Source organism: Mastomys coucha, unplaced genomic scaffold (genome assembly GCF_008632895.1).
Source record: "Mastomys coucha isolate ucsf_1 unplaced genomic scaffold, UCSF_Mcou_1 pScaffold21, whole genome shotgun sequence".
In the NCBI taxonomy this organism is placed as follows: domain Eukaryota; kingdom Metazoa; phylum Chordata; class Mammalia; order Rodentia; family Muridae; genus Mastomys; species Mastomys coucha.
Window position 1 is genome coordinate 117,355,050 of NW_022196904.1, and position 15,037 is coordinate 117,370,086.

Genomic DNA, 15,037 nt, shown 5'->3' on the forward strand with positions numbered 1-15,037 from the left:
AGAAGGTGGGGGGGGAAGGCATGGGGGGAGGGGAGTACAAACCAGTGTCTCTAATTCCTTTGGGGCTATACTTGGGGGGTTATCCCCAACGATATTTGGGTAGCTAAAGACAAGAAGAGTGGTCTGGGGCCCAGAGTCATTCTACTTTACTTCAGAGGCTCTTGTGTGCCCAGGGTTCCTACCTGGTTTTGGTTTATGCACATCTGTCTCTTGTTATAATGCACTGAGCAGTCTCGTTCCTTTATCTGCATGTACTTTGCAAACACACCCTCTCCAAACACTGTAGCTAGTGTCTTCAAAAATCCCCCATCCTTAATTTGCACTGGGCTTCCAGTATTCTTTCTCTGAAAAATAGTATGAGCTTCCCTTGCCCCTGGTAATTATCAAATTTAGACAGTTTCTATTCAAATATATTCCTAACATATTCAGGTATAAAGAACAGAAAAGCCAATCTGGCCTGAGCTGGTTTGGGGGGCATGTGCAGTTAGGCAAACTGTCTCCTTTAGTAGCCTTTTAGGGAGAATCTCCTATTTACCATACAATGTCTATGCAATTGAGTGTGCATATGACTAAAATTGGAAGTATTATGGGAAGGGATATACACAATAGAAAAACAATCTATTAATCAAAATAGTGAACAATCCAAACTATTCCTGTTAGTAACTCCTGAGGTCCAGGTTAGTAAATTCCTTCCCCTCGACCCTGTAAAAAGAAGTACCAAGTCGTGGCCCTTGAGTATGTCCACTCATGTGGCTAGCTGTCAATTGTCACAGTGTATCTTGTTTTAATCTGGATGATGGCTTAGCTCCAATTAAAATCACCTTGCTTCTTGTGCATATCTGTGTGAGCCTTTATTTCCAACTCTTGGGCTAAGAAGCCAAGGACCTGGAAACACCCAGCCCAGACCCCAACCACCACTACCACCACCACCCTCCTTCCTCTGTCCTTATACCTGCTGCTAGGACATGCTAGGACACAACCCCTAGAACACAAAGAAAGAGATACCAATGTTTTACTGTACTCTCTGGCCTCAGTATAAACTAAGTAAGTGAAAACTCAGGCCAAAAGATAAGTCTTAAACTTAACTGCCTGCCTCTAGCTGGACTTACTCTGTAAAGGTCAAGGGCAATGGTCTGTCCTAGAGGGCATATGAGGATTGAAGTCTCCATTTACTCCAGTGCCTATGGCACTTCTGGCAAGGGAAGTGCCTGGACCCTCAGGAGTGATTACTGTTCATGATCCTTTTCAATCATGTGCCCTCAACAAAAAGCTACAAAATGTCTCTGGAGAGTCCCCAGACAGCACCAGGCTACATCTAAATCTGTGTCTTATTATGATTATCTGTAAACCCCAATTCACAACAGTACCTTCCTTCCTCTTCCCAAAGGAGGACTTTCCTCATACCAGGCTGATTCCTTTTTTTCTAAAGGTCCAAAAACTATTCCCAAACTGATTAACTCAAATTACAATGTTATTCTAAGAACTTTCAATGGTACAGGAATCTCAGACGCCACACAACTGTGGCCTGAAAACCCATCCCTGATCCAGCTTTCTCAGGGATGGAAAGTCCTGACACACAGACAAAGGCAGCCTAGCAGATTCCTCAGGAGCTAATCTCACTCCCTCCAAAACCAGAGAGCGGAACTTCTAAAGGCCTGGCTGTAAGTGAGTCACATGCATTTCCAAGTGGTGGTATTTCCAAGTATGGTATTCTACGTTGGAACAATAAGGAATGGAACTCAGTATGTCCCTAAGATTTCCCAGAATAACTGAGTAACATTGTAATTAGATTTTTTCTTTCATCAATCTTATTCTATGTACTTAAAATAATTGTGTATGTGTATGTATATACATATATAAAAAACATAAATGTTATTAAAATTTTTACAAATAAAAGTCTCACACTAAAAGTTTAAATTTATTTTTTATGTCTTGGCATACCTTAAACTGTGTGTAAGTGTATATTAAAAGGCCTTATATGAGTGCATATAAATTAAGGCTTTCACTTGCTTTCTTAAAACCTATTAAAATGGTATCTTTGGGTCTATAAATTACTTCCTAAAATCTTTTGTTTGTTTGTTTTTTTTGTTTTGTTTTGTTTTTTTCGAGACAGGGTTTCTCTGTGTAGCCTTAGCTGTCCTGGAACTCACTCTGTAGGCCAGGCTGGCCTCGAACTCAGAAATCCACCTGCCTCTGCCTCCCAAGTGCTGGGATTAAAGACGTGCACCACCACTACCCGGCACTTCCTAAAATCTTAAAGGCTATCTTTTATATAAAACAACAATACCATTCATAATATAGGTTACCTTGCTCTGTATATAATCAGGATGGCTACATTCTTAAATCCTCATGTATTAATAATGAATACCTTACATTTCTAAACCTATATTTTACCTTAGAACTATGTCATTACAAAGCAGGACCTGTTGCCAGTCCATTGCTGCTCTCCTTTACAGACAGGCTATTCTAGGTTCATATCTTGTCCAATTTAAATAAAGTCACATAACGGTCAAGCTGTGGGTGCCTGCCTAGTGAGCTCCGAGTCAGGCCAGATCTCCGACTTTATATTAAAATCATATCTGTAAGAACGTATTTTGGAATAAGAATTGCTAATGCTATTATAATGTGATGTAATTAATAGTCTAACCTGAGATGGTTCAGAGGACAGTCTGGCATTATGTTTACATACGACGTACGTTCTCGCATGCTTGCACTGTTATTGTGTTCACAGAACCAAACTATCTTATAAGTAAATGGTCTAATTAGTTAAAACAGCCAAGTTTAACCACAATTCCTTTTAATTCATACTGTAACTAAAGCTTAAAATGCAAAAGGGGATCAAATAAACAGTCTGAGCCCAGACACTGCTACTAGGTGCCTCAGCTCGGACTGCAAGTGCTTTAAACATCCTACGCTTGGAAAATAAACTGGCTTTTAGGGTGTGATAAGTACCCTCATCAGAGAGGTGGTCCTCTAGGCTCTGCTATTAATAAAATCTAAAAATTGGGACAATGATTTAGCCCTGTGCTTTTAGCTTTTCCTGAACAATTAATGTACTTTTAAAAAGAAGATTTTGTTTTATCAAAGTAAGCTTATAGTTTCTACAAAATGTGACAGGGTTCTAATTAAAGAATTAGACAGGGTCTAATTCTTAAGTCAGGTTCATTAAAAGAAAAATCTGTCTGTTAAGCTTCTCTGATATATCCACAAACTTATTATAAATTTGCCTTGATGTATATATTTCTTTATTCTGTAAAACTATAAAAATGACAAGAAATTGCTTCCATGTTGGAACATGGAATTAAGAACAACCTAATTTTGTGTTCCATGGTTATTCACAATGGCTCCAGAATAAACTGAGATGACAGCTGTGGTTTTTTGTGTCGACAATCTCTGCCCTTCCTTACCCTGGTATCATCTAACAGAGTATACATGAAAGAAAGCCTGCGAGGCACAGACAAGAGGGGGCTATAAAGACCTTGTACTACACACCACATGGCTGGCTGCCTTTTGGACTCTCTATTAACTTGCTGGCCACTTCTATTCTTAGGAGTGCTTTTTCTTCTCTTAAAAAGCTATGTCTATTCCATATTAAGGGCATTAACCCTTTCTCCATCCCTCCCACCTAACCTGTGCTATGTATTTCTCTTATCTCTTAGACTAATTATTCCTGTGCTTCCTCCTGAGTGTTATGTCTCAGGCAGTCCATATGGTCAGAAAAGAATACAATCTGGACTACAGAAGGGTTTCTGGTGTTAAAAAAAAAAAAAAAGCCAGCATTCCTCAGAACCTTGTGAAATAGGTTTTCTGTAGCCAAAAGGAATCACTTCCCTTGCCTCTGGCAGAGGTCCCTACTCACAAGTCCTTATTACACAATTCAAAGCCCCACACTAGTACACTGCCCCACACTAGCATGCTGGCCCACAATAGCATGCTGGCCCATACTAGCATGCTGGCTCACACTAGCATGCTGGCCCATACTAGCATGCTGCCCCCACACTAGCATGCTGGCCCCACACTAGCATGCTGCCCCCTCACTAGCATGCTGGTCCCACGCTAACATGCTGACCTCCACACTAGCATGCTGGTCCCACGCTAACATGCTGACCTCCACACTAGCATGCTGACCTCCACACTAGCATGCTGCCCTCTCACTAGCATGCTGGCCCCACACTAGCATGCTGGCCCCACACTAGCATGCTGCCCCCTCACTAGCATGCTGGCCCCACGCTAACATGCTGACCTCCACACTAGCATGCTGCCCTCCACACTAGCATGCTGCCCCACACTAGCATGCTGCCCCACACTAGCATGCTGTCCCACACTAGCATGCTGCCCCACACTAGCATGCTGCCCCACACTAGCATGCTGCCCCCTCACTAGCATACTGGTTCCACACTAGCATGCTGCCCCACACTAGCATACTGGTTCCACACTAGCATGCTGCCTCCACACTAGCATGCTGGCCCCACACTAGCATGACTAACTAGTACGCTGCTCCCTCTTACCCCCACCCTCCTCACTCTTGCTATTCTATCACTCTTGCTATCATGCTACTCTCTATGTCTTGCTATCTCTATTATTTTGTTCTGCTCTCTCAGCTCTCTCGAAGATAGCCCTGGCTATGTCCAGTCTGCTTCTTCTCTCTCTGTTTTCTCTCTCTTATCTACGGTAAAAACCTCCTCTAAATAATAAAGTGGTCATTTTATTTTCCTCCCTGTGCCCCCTTGTATACATGGAGTCAGATTATAAATAATTTCATTAATGAGAATAAGAACTCCCAAAGGAAACCTCACTTTCCCTGCAGAAAGCAGGGGCAGCTATGGGGCTGAGCACATGGTCTGAATAGCTCCCATGATGCATTTCTGCCTTACTGAGGAAGCTCTACAGAAACAAAGCTTGGGGGCTGAGGTAGGACTGGGAGCCAGGGAAAACTAACACGAGAAGCCGAGATGGCCTCTGGTCCTTTCTGCCCGTTATTTTCTTATCTGTGAAATGGTCACAATGGATACATTAACACTGGAAAGACTGAATGAGTTCATGGAGAAGACACACTTAATATGTGATGAATGCTTTACAAATATTAGCTTATGAGTGCTGAGCAAAACTGTGCGACGAGGCTAGAACAGGACTCGCATGGTTTCTATACTGATTCAGGGTCACCACCAACAAAGAATAAACAAATAAACAGCAAATCAGCACATCACATTTCTGGGTCCTGTCCAGACCTTGCTTTCCTCTACAGTGAGACTAGGATCATAAATGTGCCGACTTTACAGGGCGTGAATTAAATAATGAAAACCAGAGAGCACTTAGCACAGAGCTTTGGGACAAAATCTAAGACTTGTGGAGTCCTGTCCCTCCCAGCCCCATTCTGCTCAGACTCCCTCAGTCAGAAAGGGAGTACTGGGCCAGAGGACCTTCCAAACTCCTCAGTGGAGGGAGGCCTCTGGCTGGCATCCTAACAACCTCACATGCTGAGTATGCCTCACTTGCCAAAAGTGACCAGGACATCCAGCTTCCACAGTGGGGCTATGGTTGACCTCACCAAGTGACAGCAGGGCCACTCACGTTTCTCCCTGTATGCTCCCTACTCACCTCCTTCCCAGGGACACTCCAAAGCCTCTTTCTGTACTGTAAACTGTGGCCGGACCTGGACCCTTCCCCACCTCGCATGGTTTCCCGTGCTTGATGCTCACCTGGCTGCTGTCCTTGGCTGACACATCTGCCATGTTGTTTCTTCGGGCCTGGTGCATGGTCAGTGCAGCTCGAGTGGCCCCGCCAGCCACACCAACAATGCACTGGGTGGGAAAAAGAGAAGAGTGAAGGTCAGGGGCGTGTGCTGTGGGAACGCAGGCCCTCCTGCGGGTGAGCATATAACTCACACCAGGCAGAGAAAAGCAGGTTTCTGGGGACACTTCCCCTCTGGCAAGCACTCAGTGCAGTCCATGGCTTTTAGTCCTTACTCCCGAGGCTTTAGAAACATGTTCCTGATGTTGTTCCAAGAGAAAAGGGAAGTCTTGCTGGCCATTATTACCCTGTGACCCTGACTGTAGGGAATTCCGAGTTCCTTTCCCCCCAAGATCTTTTTGCCCTCTTTGAATCAGGGTCTTGCCATGTAACCTAGGCAGCCCTAGAACTTGTAATAGTCCTAACTCAGAGCCCATAATGCTAGGATCACAGGGGTGTGCCCTGCTGAGGTCTTTTTTAAGCCGTACTTCCCATCTCCTTGACTTGCTTTGGCTGCATCTTCTCTCTCCCTGATTGATTGATACGGTCCAGTCTGGTCTTTGACTTACGCTTACAGTCTGCCTCCTTCTAAGTCCTTTCTTCTCCCTGCCCCAGCTTAGCTCCACTGAGCACTTCAGGCAGATCCACACTTACTCCAGTGGCCCTGGATTAAAGTACTCACATCTGTCCTGAGATCTCTAGATAGCAACTACAGTCACTGATAACTTTGATCATCAAGTCTCTTATAGATGACAGACACAGAACAATATGTTGTGATAAAAATCACACAGTTTTTTTTTGATGAAGCTTATGTATAGCTATAAAAGTCAAGAGAAAAGTCAAGCTATTCAAAATCAAGAGAAAAGTGGTGTAAGATGAGGTTAGAGTGACTGGCAGGGAACAGCCTGGTTCCAAACAGAAACTGGAAGCCTTTAGGGTTTTCAGAGAGCAATGGCTCAGACAAGTAACCTAATTTGATTTCTCCCTTTATTATTTTTCAATTAAAAGATATTTGCATGTGTGTGTGTGTGTGTGTGTGTGTGTGTGTGTGTGTGTGTGTGTGCGTGCACGCATAGACATCAGAGGAGAATCTGTAGGAACCCCTGCTCTCCTGCCAGGTTGATCCCAGAAACTGAACTCAGGTTGGCAGGCTTGGTGCCAGCACTTTGCTGGTCCACTGACCTTAGAGAAATTGTAATTCAGAACAAGGATGCTCTGGCAAGAGATCACATCCAAAGATGTTCTAGGTCTGTGTGATCCAGCTGGAATACAGATACACCTTTCATCCCAAGGTACAGAGGTAAGCAAATTTCTGAGTTCAAGGCCAGCCTGGTATAGAGCAAGTTTCAGGTAAAGAAAAGCTTAGGTGCAGACGTGGTGGTACACACCTGCAATCCCAGACAATGAAGGCAGGGTTGGCTTGTAGAAGGAAGCACCTATGTTTGAAAGTGATGTCTAATTGAGTGGCAGACAAAGTGACAGATCAAAGAAAGACCTGACAGAGTAGGATACACTCAACTCTCATGAGAAGAGAGAGGAAAGGGAAGCTACTCGAGGGAGCAGTGTAGACAGTGAGGAGGCAGTCTGACCAGGGCAGTTTTACAGAGATGGGTTAAAAGAAAACAAGCAAGAGAACAAGAAGGAGCCAGAAGATTAGAAAAGATTGCTAGAGTTAGTTTGAGACCAAGCAGAACAAGTCAGAAACTGAGAACAGACACACTGAATCAGCTTGGAGAGGAGTTTGAGCCAGAACAGCTAAGTTGAACCAGCCAACCAGAGCCCAGAAAGAACAAGAAAAGGTGAGTCCTGGAGGCTGGGAGCTTTCAGGACTAGGTCTAGGTTAGCAGACAGAGGCAATGAGCCTGAACAAAAAAATTACTACAGGAGAATGAAAGTTCTCTTTACAAGTGAGAGTGTTGGGCTGTGTTAAAGGCTGCAGAGCAATTAGACTACCTGGGAAACAACTTGTCCAGCAGAGGGGCTGCCGAGAATGAACGGTGGAAAGCAGGAGGAAAACCAGAAGATCTGAGTGGAAGGGGACAGCTGAGGTGAGGATGGCAGCCAGCTTCCGGCTGCTGTAGCTGTGGATGGAGTGCTGGTCAGACTGAAACTCTGCCAAGACACATCTTCAGGGGAAAGACTGTGCCTTGTTCTAGAACAGTATTTGACAGACACGGGTCTCAGAATTTGGAAGATATGCCAGACATCACAGTCCCTGGTCCACAGCTCCAGCAGTGTTTTCTCTCTGGGGTTTCCTACCTTGATGATAAAAGCAGGGGTGGAAGTTAAGGTGTGTGCAGCATTTACTGCCTGTCCCTAAACACAAAGACTGCTTTACCCCAAATACCAAAAGTGCCTGTGGCAAAAAATTGCGTGGGTGCAGTGTTAAACAGACAGGCCTCTGAGATGGGTCCAGTACTGGGCCTTGGATCCTGCTAGGCCTGTTTCCTCATCTAAAGGCGCTGTGAGGGCAAGTGAACCCCCACCATAGAAGGGAACCTTGCATCTGCTTCAGTGGTGATTTGTGGCATTGCTGTGTGGCTGTGATTTCTTGGCCCTAGAATCATTAAACTCCTCTCCTTCAGGATTTAGCCTCAGGTAAGGCCTTTCTACATCCCAAGACCATTCCTCATCCGGTATACTCAGAACTGTAATCCCCTAGATATTTGTGTAATTATGTGTGCCATTTCCTTTAAAGATGGGACAGTCTATGGCCTGTGTCATCCATGCAGTAGGCACTATAAAAATGTTTTGCTGAAGAATGAAAAGTGGCAGGAAGCTAGGCCCTAGATACTGGTGTTGGACCACCTTTCATCTCTCAGCTCAGAGCACCCTCACCAGTGTGTGTTCCAACATGGCCTTGCACAGGCTGGCTGAGGTAAAAGGACTGTCTGGTCAAAGAAGGATCAGAAAACTTGTCTGTGTCTCAGTAGAAACATATGAACTTTGTCCCTTTTTTAGAACTTCCTTCAGTACAGGGCCCAGGGAAGCCGCACACAGCATCGTTAAAGATGGTATCTCAGGTACAGAAGTGTCCCGGAGGTATGTACCTTGGCTAGGTTGCTGGTACTGACAGTCATGGTGAAAAAGACTGGGTACATGGGTGCCATAATCTCTAGGAACATGGCTATATCATTGAGGATATCAGCAAAGAGCCTATGGGAAGGAAGGATCAGAGGTCAGAGGTCACAAACAAGAGACTATAACAGCAGATTCTCCCCTCCCTCCTCCACCCTCTGCCCTCTCCCCCATCCCTTCTCACCTCCACTGTTTTGCATTACAGTCCAGTTTGCTCCTGTTGGGGATAAGAGGTTGTTGCAATTTAGAACAAAAAAAAAAAAAACTGCTATGAGCTGAAAGGAGTTGTCCTAGGTCACAGTGAGGTCTAAAGGGCTCATTGGAAATCTATTGAAGGGACTCTGGGCAGCTCCAGCGTGCAGGCACGGCTCTGTCAGGCCTTACTCCCTCTGCCTTGCTAAAAACTGTTAGGTTACATTCCTAAAGCTAGTTGCCAAGGTCTAAGCCCTTATTTGGCCACCTCCTCCTCCTGAGGCTGACTACCAAGAACCAGCTACCAAAGTATTGAAGTCCAGAAATCAAAAGCCCTCTTTGGCTCACGTAGTTAAGATGCCCAATGAAAATTAAACATCTCGGTCCTTCTTAGAAGGGGAATCAAAATACCCATGGTAGGAAATACAGAGACAAAGTTTGGAGCAGAAACTGAAGGAAAGGCCATCCGCCTGGGGATCCATCTGGGGATGTCCCCAGTAGCTGTCCCACCTGGGGATCCATCCCATATACAGTTACCAAACCCAGACACTATTGTGGATGTCAACAAGTGCTTACTGACAGAAGCCTGATCTAGCTGTCTCCTGAGAGGCTCTGCCAGTGCCTAATACAGAAGTGGATGCACATGACCATCCATTGGACTGAGCACAAAATTCCCAATGGAGGAGCTAGAGAAAGAACCCAAGGAGCTGAAGGAGTTTGCAGCCCCATAGGAGGAACAACAATATGAACCAACCAGTACCCTCAGAGCTCCCAGGGTCTAAACCACCAACCAAAGAGTACACATGGAGGGACCCGTGGCTCCAGTCGCATATGTAGCAGAGGATAGCCTTGTGGAACATCAATGAAAGGAGAGGCCCTTGGTCTCCTGAGGGCTTGCTAGTGTAGGGGAATGCCAGAACAGGGAAGCAGGAGTGGGTGGGTTAGTGAGCAGGGAGAGAGGGGATAGAATGGGGGGGGGCTGTTGGAGGGGATAAAATTTGCAATGTAAATAAAGAAAACATCTAATAAAAAAAAAAAAAGAAAATTAAACACCTCATCCTAACATGGGGTTTCCTCTTGTACCTTTATAAACTGCCATTTTCCTATGGGCCACATCTGTCTCCTCTCTATCCAGAGGCAGTCCTTTGTATTCACTCTGGGACAAACACCCTTTCTCCCTCATCCTCTATCCCCTGTCTTGGCCTCTTATTCCCTGCCCTTTGTCCCTCTGGGACAAATCTCCTCTGTGTTTGGCCTTGGAGGTCCAGAGCAGAAATGGTCCCTTACTTACACTTTCCGGTCACTATGAGCTCAGGACTCCTTCAGCTGCTTTTCACTACCCCAGAAACTGGGCCACACCCTCCTGTAGCTCTATGATAACAGCTGGTGAGAAAGGCCTTGGAGCCCTTCTCAACTAAGCCGCAAGATAAGTTCACAGCCTGATCTAGTGCTGGCTCCATTTCCCTTAGCAATAGACTTGGCCAAACTAAGTCACATGATGTGGAGCTCCTGCCCCGCCTCTGAAAGTCGATGGAAGTTGACTGCTGTTTCGGAGGTTGAGGTTTCTCCCTCACCTCGCCCCCCTACCCCCCTCCGCCCCCTTATTACACTGCCCATGGCTGTCGTCTCTCCTCACCTCACTCCTCTCTGGGTTTTGAAGGGAAGGCCTGATCTCTTCAGTTGGAGCTCCACCATACAGTCCTTGGCAGGATGTTATATCCTTCCTAAATGGTCTCCTACTATAGGGTGGGGAGCTCTTTCTCATAATGAAGCTTTCCTGAAAGGTAATTTTGTATCTGCCTCTCTGACCAAAGTTTTGTTCCAACATTCCCAGTCACTTGAAATACAATCCTTAGCTGGGAAGGTCTTCAGTGAGTGCTGGGTATCTCCCCCTTACTGGCTCTGAGGAAAAATTCTGTTTATTGATGGTTCTCCCACTCTCTGGGCAACCTTTGAAGAGGCTATTCCTGGGTCATTCTCCTTTTCTCTTTGCTTCTTCAAAGGTAACTAGGTCAAAATTCATACACTTGGGACTGTTTAACACCCAATTTAGTATAATTGCAGGTCACAGATAGCTAGTGTAGGTTCTCTTGGCTCAAAGACCAAGGGAAATGCTGGGCTCCAATATCCAGGCCTCTGTCTCCATTCTACAGAGTCAGTTATCCTCTGGCCCATGCATAAACACCTAAAGGCAATTGCACTAAGATCTTAGTGCTAGGAGATGTTGCAGTATAGTCCAGCCCAGAATCTGCACCATTAGCTCCAGATCTTACTCTGGAATTTTTCAGAGGGAGAGAGAGTCCTTCTGGACAGGGCATACTATATATGTATGCACAGTGGAGTTGTTGAACCCACAGGCACTCTTCACACCTAACCAGCCTGATGCTATGGGAAGAGGAAAGGCTTCGGTCTCACCCCAACAATTACAGAGTAAGAGCTGAGAGAATAATTTCCCTCTTCTAGGTGTATTACACAACTTGAAACATATCTTTGTCATCTTCCTCTTTTCAGTTTAGAGGACTGAACCCGGGGTCTTGCCCATGGTAGGTCAAATGCTCACCTCTGCTATATTTTGGAGACTCGCATCTCCAAAATGCTCAATCCTACCCAGAAAGCGTATGGGGACTAAGGTTAATACAAAATGCAAGTAGGACACAAAATGTTAAACACTTTGCATAATTTTTTTTCATTGAATCTTTTCTAGCAAGTAAAGATTCATACTGCTACTAAACCCCACTGGGAAGTACTATTATCTGTTGACTAAGAAGAGAAACCAGCTTACCCCTTCCACCAGGCAAAGATGATGCGGCCCAACATGCCAGTTGAATCTGGGGATGAGAAGAATGTGTCGGTAAGGGCAAGGAGGGAACTCAGGAGCTTCAGGGAAAGGCAGACGTGGCACTGAACTGCTGATGCACTTCAGGTTATGTTGCACTTGGGAAAACATCTGGTGTGATAAATTCTAGACAGATTTAAGGCTGAGAGGTACTCCGAGGTCAGCAGCTTTTCACTGTGTACAGATTAGACAAGGAATATTGTCTGTAGCATCGTTAGATGGGCTCTGTACACAATGAGCTGCCTCCCCAGCCTGCAATGCTGCTAATAACAGCATAAGCTCGAGATAATGCAAATGTTGAGAGATAAGGGGAAGCACAAAATCTTGGGAGATCTACTTGGTAGCATATTAGACAGTAGTGAAAACCACACGAACTAGCTATTTATATCAACATAATACTTAGTATTATAATAGTGTATGAAAGGCTAATTCACAGAAACTACATCCAGTGCAATATGCTTTTCAGAGAGCCCTACAACTATAGTATTGAGGAATATGTATCTATTTGGTACAAATATTCAAAAGTATGTCTAAGTCTATAACCGTTTCTGTAACAAAATGGTAGGACTGAGTAACTTTGCAAAAGGTACAATTGTCTGGCCCACAAAGCATCTGCAAATTCAGCCTGCCCCTTGTGTGGAGACAGCAGCCATTAGGCCTAGCAGGAGGATCACAAGGAAGGAAGAAATTAGAATCAGACAGCTGGGAGGGCAGAGGCAGTGGAAAGGACAGACCTAAGAGGTGGAGGACTCCATTTTGTTTGAGTTTGAGGGCAGAGACGCTTATGTGGAGAATGTAAAGAGAAGGTTGCACTTATACAACCTCCATGCTTGTGTGTCTTTTACCAGACATGCTAAACCTCGGGCTTAAAGAATGTTTCTACGAACTCTGATGGACCCTGAGGTACTTTCAACCATCAGCCATCCTGTCAGTTTGGGAAAGATCATTCTATTTTATAGACAAAGCAACTGAACTCAAGGAAGATACATGAACAAACTGGAGCATTTTACAATAACTGTATTTCCAGCTTTCCTGAAAGACTGATGTCATGGGAACATGGGGTCTACCTTTTCTCACTACCACAATCTTCCAAGAGATACATGTGTATGATACTTTCCTACCCAGGCTGCTCCACTTCTCTGCTTCTGTCCCTTGCCTGGACCCAGAATACCCATCAAAGTGACTTTATAGGTATCCAACTTTCTATAAAGTGGAAGTTCTCACTTGAACTTCTTTCCTTCAAGGACATTATATTATAAACAACATTTTTATGTCTTAGATTTTTATATTAGATCAGTTTGTCATTTTGAATGTGGCAAGATTACTATGACTGACTCAGAGGGAATCAGTGGGACAGACTCCATCTCTTCCTTTTACTTTCATACTTACATCAACAGGGCATATATCCTACCTGGACCATTCGGCAGAGATGAGGGGAGGTCTGTGGGATCAATAGAAGCCATCCCTGGGGCCCTCAACACTGTCTGGAGAGTGGCATTATGGTAAATTAATGATATAATGTCCTACCTATTATCTGAAAGCCAAAATTGTCTACTAAAATAGGAAATTTAATTCTCACCTCCTCTTTGCATTACAATTAGCAGAGTTGAAGATCTAGAACTTCCTTAGTCCAACTGATAAATTAGTAATTACCTGTCCACAGATTATACGTGAAACTACTATAAAATCCCTGCCAAAGAGTAGCAGTTAAGAACAGGACACAGCCTGCAAACTGCCTTTGGCTGGTGAGTTTCTGACCCCAACCATTCCAGTGTCATCGCCACACTTGGAGGCCTAGGCCTAGATGTGTGGTACATGGCACCATCTTTGCCTGCTGAGTTCCTCTGACTCCACCAACCTCTGATCCACACATGGAGGTCCAGTTCCAATCCAGCAGCTCATTCATCACTGTCCCTAATCTATTTTGGACATGCAGTTCCTGCACTGGCTCAACCTAAGGCTGGCCATAGTCTCACATTAGACACAAAAACCAAAGCATCTAGGTTACATCATGAAAACACAAGCAATAGCAAAGGCCAATAGCATACATCCCACTCAAACCCAGTAATCCTCCAGAAATGTTTTTCAGTGAGAACTACATGAACCCAGGATACCAAATATAATAGAACAATCATAAACTTTATTAAAGAATGCAAGAGCTTATGAAAGCCTCAAAAATCAGCTCCATCAACTTAAGGAGGATGGCAATAAAAGCCTGAATAATGTCCAAAAAGGCACTAATGGAGATAGCTCAGCATCTGAAATATTAATTCAGTGAAGAGATATAAATACTGAAGAACTCAAGCTGAAAGTAAGATGGAGTTGAAAAACTCAAGGTGTGTAAGTATAACAGATAAGTAGAAAGTAGAATATCAAGGCCTGAAGATAGAGGAATTAGACCACACACACAAAGGTCACCAATCAATCAATCAATCAATCAAAGCATACAAAAGGAATGTGGAAGAACTGTGAGACACCATGAACAGACCAGATCTTTGAAATTATAGGAACAAATAAACAAGGATCCCTGGTCAGTGGTATAAACTAGGTCTTTAACAAGATCATAGAAGAAGAGTTTCTCAATTTAAGGGAAGACATACACCCATACAGATACAAGGAGCACACAGGACACCACCCAGGTAAGAGCAGGGAAGAAACTCCCAGGACACCCTGTAGTTAAAGCACTAAATACACAGAATAAAGAACAGGTACTGAAAGCACCAAGAGAAAAATCCCAAGTCCTTTTCAAAGGAAAGCCCATCAGCATAACAACTGATTTCTCAGTGGAAACTTTAAAAATCAGAAGGGCCTGGAGCAATGCACTTGACCTACTGCCAACCTAGGCTACTGTACCCAGCAAAAGAATGAAGAAACAGGATATACACTAACCCAGACTACAGAGAGTTCTGGAAGCAATACTTTGGACTAAAGAAAGGAGTGGCACAGCTATACAAACAAAACAAACGAAGCAGGAATTACTGATACAGTGTATGGCTAAGAGCACAGAAAGAAACAAAAACACAACAACCAACACAATTATTATTCTTTTAATAATAACTTTGAATATTAATAGTTTCAGCTCTCCAATCAAAAGATACGGGTAAGTTGAATGGATACAGAATCCAAATCCACCTACGCGTTGTCCACAAGATACAGGCTCCTGTCGTCAAGAGCAGGCAGAGCCAAAGGACCTGCTGTCCA

General features: G+C 44.3%; 1 protein-coding gene and 1 long non-coding RNA gene across 6 annotated transcripts in view; one reads left to right on the forward strand and one right to left on the reverse strand.

Moving 5' to 3' along the window:
- CUNH16orf58 (chromosome unknown C16orf58 homolog) overlaps positions 1 to 15,037 on the reverse strand; it is a 33,186-nt gene that overhangs the window by 13,520 nt on the left and 4,629 nt on the right. For 4 of the 5 annotated variants that reach the window (XR_004123367.1, XR_004123368.1, XR_004123369.1 and 1 more), the window contains exons 3-7: positions 11,783 to 11,828; positions 8,993 to 9,025; positions 8,781 to 8,886; positions 7,684 to 7,989; positions 5,700 to 5,801 (exon numbers count right to left, since the gene is read on the reverse strand). Coding sequence is in view for 2 of the 5 variants with exons in the window: in XM_031388469.1 (XP_031244329.1) it covers positions 5,700 to 5,801; positions 7,684 to 7,989; positions 8,781 to 8,886; positions 8,993 to 9,025; positions 11,783 to 11,828 (593 nt within the window). In the remaining 3 variants the exon portion in view is untranslated. The remainder of the gene's footprint in view (positions 1 to 5,699; positions 5,802 to 7,683; positions 7,990 to 8,780; positions 8,887 to 8,992; positions 9,026 to 11,782; positions 11,829 to 15,037) is intronic. The other variant, XM_031388470.1, reaches the window with a different exon arrangement.
- Positions 1 to 15,037, forward strand: part of LOC116103058 — a 19,308-nt gene that overhangs the window by 1,553 nt on the left and 2,718 nt on the right. The window contains exon 3 of the long non-coding RNA XR_004123370.1: positions 11,705 to 11,851. This is a non-coding gene — a long non-coding RNA (uncharacterized LOC116103058). The remainder of the gene's footprint in view (positions 1 to 11,704; positions 11,852 to 15,037) is intronic.